The following is a 5,465-nucleotide window of genomic DNA, read 5'->3' on the forward strand; positions in this document are numbered from 1 at the left end:
GGGGTCTCCAGGCTGGGGGGTCTCCAGGCTGGGGGGGTCTCCAGGCTGGGGGGTCTCTAGTCTGGGGGGTCTCCGGGCTGGGGGTCTCCGGGCTGGGGGTCTCCCCCCCTCACCTCCACTGCGCCCCGGGCCGGCCCTCCCTGCGGATCTCGGCCATCACCATGTTCAGGTCCAGCTCCTTGATCTTCTCTTCCACCACGTTCTCTGGCATCAGATCTGGGGCAGAGCCACGGGGGGTGGGTCCTGCAGCCCCTGTCCCCCTCCCCAGGCTCTGCACACGGAATCACGGTGTGGTTTGTGTGGGAGGGACCTCACATCCCACCCAGTGCCACCCTGCCATGGCAGGGACACCTCCCACTGTGCCAGGTGCTCCAGCCCCATCCAGCCTGGCCTTGGGCACTGCCAGGGCTCCAGGGGCAGCCACAGCTGCTCTGGGCACCTGTGCCAGGGCCTCACCCCCCTCCCAGCCAGGAATTCCTTCCAAAATCCCACCTAACCCCGCCCTCTGGCAGTGGGAGCCATTCCCCCTTTCCTGTCCCTCCATCCCTTGTCCAAGTCCCTCTGCAGCTCGCGTGGAGCCCCTTCAGGTCCTGCCAGGGGCTCTGAGCTCTCCCTGGAGCCTTCTCCTCTCCAGGCTGAGCATTCCCAGCTCTCCCAGCCTGGCTGAGCATTCCCAACTCTCTCTCCTCCATGCTGAGCATTCCCAGCTCTCCCAGCCCGGCTCTCTCCTCCAGGCTGACCATTCCCAGCTCTCCCCTCCAGGCTGAGCACTCCCAGCTCTCCCAGCCCAGCTCTCCCAGCCCGGCTCAGCATTCCCAGCTCTCCCAGCCTGGCTGTCTCCTCCAGGCTGACCATTCCCAGCTCTCCCCTCCATGCTGAGCATTCCCAGCTCTCCCAGCCCAGCTCTCCCAGCCCAGCTCAGCATTCCCAGCTCTCCCCTCCACGCTGAGCATTCCCGGTTCTCCCAGCCCGGCTCTCCCCTCCAGGCTGAGCATTCCCAGCTCTCCCAGCCTGGCTGAGCACTCTCAGCTCTCCCAGCCTGGCTGTCTCTGTCTCCTCCATGCTGAGCATTCCCAGCTCTCCCAGCCCGGCTCAGCATTCCCAGCTCTCCCAGCCCGGCTCAGCATTCCCGGCTCTCCCCTCCACGCTGAGCATTCCCAGCTCCCGGGGTTTCCCGGGCTGGGCTGAGCCCGGCACTCACACTGGTGGTTGATGAAGCAGTGGGCTGCCAGCAGCTTCAGCGAGTGCACCTCGAAGAGCACGCGGTGGAACAGGAGGCTGTTGGCGCTGGGGCGCCGGTCGGGGTTCAGGGTCAGGCAGGACAGGATGAACTCCTGGGGCACAGCAGGGCCATGAGCTGGGGCGGGCAGGCCTTGCCCTGCTGCTCCCACAGGGATCTGGGGATCACGGGCTGGAACAGAGCTCCCAGCCCAGGGAGCTGCCCCGTGCCCCCTCCCCAGCCCATTCCATCCCTGGGCACCTCCAGGGATGGGCACTCCAAACCTCCCCGGGCACCTCTAGGGCCTGATCCCCCTTTCCATGGGGAAATTCCTGCTGCTGTCCACCCTGAGCTCCCCTGGCCCAGCCTGAGGCCATTCCTCTCCTCCTGTCCCTGTTCCCTGGGATCAGATCCCAAATCCCCCCCGGCTGTCCCCTTCTGGCAGGAGCTGTGCAGAGCCCCAGGGTCCCCCTGAGCCTCCTTTTCTCCAGGCTGAGCCCCCTCCCAGCTCCCCCAGCTGCTCCAGACCTTTCCCCAGCTCTCATCCCTTCCCTGGACACGCTCCAGCCCCTCAGTGTCCTCCCCTGGGGACCCCAGACCTGCCCCAGGACTGGAGGTGCCCTGGCAGTGCCAGCACAGGGGTCACTGCCCTAGGCCTGGGCTCGCCCTGATTTTGATCCCATTTCCCAGGAAATGGACCCAAAGGGCTCGTGCTGCAGCAGGAGCAGTGACACAGGACAGGGACTGTCCCCAGCAGTGACACAGGACAGGGATTGTCCCCAGCAGTGACACAGGACTGTCCCCAGCAGGCTCCCCCTGCTGCCCTCACCCTCATGTTGGGGTCATCCAGGGAGTGCCGCGCCCGCGCGATCGCCTCCTCTGACACCCGCGTGTCCCCGTTGGTCTGGATCTCCAGCACGGCCATCTGCGAGGGGACAGGGACACGGCCAGTCTGTGGGGCTTCCAGGGACAGGGACAGGGACAGGGACACGGCCAGTGCGTGGGGCTTCCAGGGACAGGGACAGGGACACCGCCAGTGAGGACAGGGATTGTTCCCAGCAGTGACACAGGACAGGGACTGTCCCCAGCAGTGACACAGGACTGTCCCCAGCAGTGACACAGGACAGGGATTGTCCCCAGCAGTGACACAGGACTGTCCCCAGCAGGCTCCCCCTGCTGCCCTCACCCTCATGTTGGGGTCATCCAGGGAGTGCCGCGCCCGCGCGATCGCCTCCTCTGACACCCGCGTGTCCCCGTTGGTCTGGATCTCCAGCACGGCCATCTGCGAGGGGACAGGGACACGGCCAGTCTGTGGGGCTTCCAGGGACAGGGACAGGGACAGGGACACGGCCAGTGCGTGGGGCTTCCAGGGACAGGGACAGGGACACCGCCAGTGCGTGGGGCTTCCAGGGACAGGGACAGGGACACGGCCAGTGAGTGGGGCTTCCAGGGACAGGGACAGGGACACGGCCAGTGTGTGGGGCTTCCAGGGACAGGGACAGGGACAGGGACACCGCCAGTCCGCGGGGCTTCCAGGGACAGGGACACTGCCAGTCCGCGGGGCTTCCAGGTGACATGGCCAGACTGTGGGGCTTCCAGGGACAGGGACAGGGGACAGCCCTGGACAAAGGATGGCCCTGGATAGGGGACACCCTCAGGCAGGGCAGGGACAAGACACGACCTGGACAGGGCAGGAACAGGGGACATGGCCAGTCCGTGGGGGCTTCCAGGGGACAGCGCAGGGACAGGAGACAGCCCCAGGTAGGGCAGGGACAGGGACAGGGACAGGGGACAAGGGACACCCCCAGGTAGGGCAGGGACAGGGACAGGGACAGGGGACACCCCCAGGTAGGGCAGGGACAGGAGACAGCCCCGGACAGTGACACCTCCCGGCAGGGTCCCACCGTTCCCAGGGTCCCCCCGCACCTCCAGGGCGCACATCCCGAAAGGGGACAAGGGACATCCCCAGGTGGGCATGGGACAGGGACAGGGGACACCCCCAGGTAGGGCAGGGACAGGAGACAGCCCCAGGTAGGGCAGGGACAGGGACAGGGACAGGGGACACCCCCAGAAAGGGGACACCCCTAGACAGGGCAGGGACAGGGGACAGCCCCGGACAGAGCAGGGACAGGGGACAGCCCCGGACAGTGACACCTCCCGGCAGGGTCCCACCGTTCCCAGGGTCCCCCCGCACCTCCAGGGCGCACATCCCGAAGGAGAAGATGTCCACGGCTGTGCCATCGGCCTTCTCTGCAGCACGAGAGGGACACGGGGCAGGGTCAGGGCTGGAGCGCACCTGGGCACCCACCTGGGCACCCCTGGGACAGCCCAACCTGGGCACACCCACCTGGACAGCCCCACCTGGGCACACCCACCTGGACACACCCACCTGGACACCCCTGGGACAGCCCCACCTGGACACACCCACCTGGACACCCCTGGGACAGCCCCACCTGGGCACCCTCACCTGGACACCTCCAGCTGGCATCCCCCCCTGGGCACACCCACCTAGACACACCCACCTGGGTACCCCTGGGACAGCCCCACCTGGACAGCCCCACCTGGACAGCCCCACCTGGACACACCCACCTGGACACACCCCCCTGAACACCCTCACCTGGACAGCCCCGGGGCACCCCACTCTGTCCCCGTGGATACCCACCCCTGCCCTCCCCTGTTCTCACCTGTGTCCCCTGCCCTCCCCTGCCGGCCACCACTGCTCAGCCCCCGTACCCGTTCCCGTCCCCATTCCCTGTGCATTTCCATGCCCGTTCCCACACCCATTCTGGACAGCCCCACCTGGACACACCCACCTGGACACACCCCCCTGAACACCCTCACCTGGACAGCCCCGGGGCACCCCACTCTGTCCCCGTGGATACCCACCCCTGCCCTCCCCTGTTCTCACCTGTGTCCCCTGCCCTCCCCTGCCGGCCACCACTGCTCAGCCCCCGTACCCGTTCCCGTCCCCATTCCCTGTGCATTTCCATGCCCGTTCCCACACCCATTCCCATTCCCGTCCCTGTGCCTGTTCCTGTTCCCATTCATGTTCCCATTTCCATTCCTGTGCCCATTCCCATTCCCGTGCCCATTCCCATTCCTGTGCCCATTCACGTGCCCGTTCCCATTCCCCTTCCCATTCTCATTTCTGTGCCCATTCTCATTCCCGTTCCCATCCCCATTCCCTCCGGGGCAGGGACACCCGGGACAGGGACCACCTGTGACAGAGCCCACTCAGGACAGTGCCCACCCGGGACAGTGCCCACCCATGAGGTCTGTGAGTGCCCACCCCGGGGGTCTGAGGGGGGATCTGTGCCCCTGCCCACCCCCCTCTGCTCCCACCCAGCAGCAGCCGCTCCCAGGGGATGGGGGTGTGGGGGTGCCCCCTCCCCACAGCGCCCAGGCCGTGCCCGTGCCCGGTGCCCCCCGGTGGGGCTGGGGGCTGCAGGGGTGTCCCCGGGGTGGGGGGTGGCCATGGGTCACTCACCGTTGGCAAACACCCGGTGCCAAACTGCCGGGGCGGGCATTGGGAGGGCACAGGGGAAGAAAAGGCGACGCCGAGGTTGGCACCCCAAAAAGGGACCCCGCAATCCTCGGGGCTCCTGCCTGCCCGGGATCCCCCCCACACCCTGTGTGACCCCCGCCCCTTCCTCCTGCCAACCCCCCCGGACCCCATGGGAACCCCTCAGACCCCTTGTCAGCTGGGACACGCTGGCACCCTGGCCAGGCCAGAGCTTCCCACCCCTTCCCACGGACAGGGACAGGGACACAGAGCCACCCTGCTGTGCCCCGCTTGGTCCCAGACCCTCCCTGAGACAGGGATGGGACAGGGACAGGGATGGGACAGGGACAGGGACAGGGATGGGACAGGGATGGGACAGGGATGGGACAGGGATGGCACAGGGACAGGGATGGGACAGGGACAGGGATGGGACAGGGACAGGAACAGGGACAGGGACAGGGACAGGGATGGGACAGGGATGGGACAGGGATGGGACAGGGACAGGGATGGCACAGGGACCCAGAGCCACCCCCCGGGCACCGGGGTGTCCCCAGGAGCTCACCCGCGCGTTCATGGCCTTGTGGTTCTTCTTGGTCTTCTTGAGGAACTGCTTGAGGCTCCCCGAGGACACGTACTCAGTGATGAAGATCACCTGGGGGCACGGGGGGCTCAGCTCCCCCCAGCCCAGCCCCACAGGGGAGGGGGGCCGAGGGGCAGCGCTGGGACCCCCAGAGACCCCCAGAG

At 67.3% G+C, this 5,465-nt stretch overlaps 1 protein-coding gene and 1 long non-coding RNA gene across 2 annotated transcripts in view; both read right to left on the reverse strand.

Moving 5' to 3' along the window:
- The window catches only part of LOC121363147 (nuclear receptor-binding protein 2-like), a gene marked incomplete at its 3' end in the record, with an annotated part of 4,471 nt that extends 2,285 nt beyond the window's left edge, over positions 1-2,186 (reverse strand). Inside the window, exons 1-3 of the mRNA XM_041485266.1 lie at positions 2,049-2,186; positions 1,202-1,334; positions 114-216 (exon numbers count right to left, since the gene is read on the reverse strand). Of these exons, the coding sequence (XP_041341200.1) occupies positions 114-216; positions 1,202-1,334; positions 2,049-2,144 (332 nt within the window). The remainder of the gene's footprint in view (positions 1-113; positions 217-1,201; positions 1,335-2,048) is intronic.
- A 103-nt stretch (positions 2,187-2,289) lies between these two features.
- LOC121363154 lies at positions 2,290-4,287 on the reverse strand. The gene is made up of 3 exons (XR_005956642.1): positions 4,019-4,287; positions 3,414-3,794; positions 2,290-2,501 (listed from the first exon to the last, which is right to left on the reverse strand). It is a non-coding gene; the product is annotated as an uncharacterized LOC121363154 (long non-coding RNA).
- Positions 4,288-5,465: the final 1,178 nt, after the last annotated feature.

Source organism: Pyrgilauda ruficollis, unplaced genomic scaffold, assembly GCF_017590135.1.
Source record: "Pyrgilauda ruficollis isolate IOZ18807 unplaced genomic scaffold, ASM1759013v1 scaffold1184, whole genome shotgun sequence".
NCBI classification, from domain to species: Eukaryota; Metazoa; Chordata; class Aves; order Passeriformes; family Passeridae; genus Pyrgilauda; species Pyrgilauda ruficollis.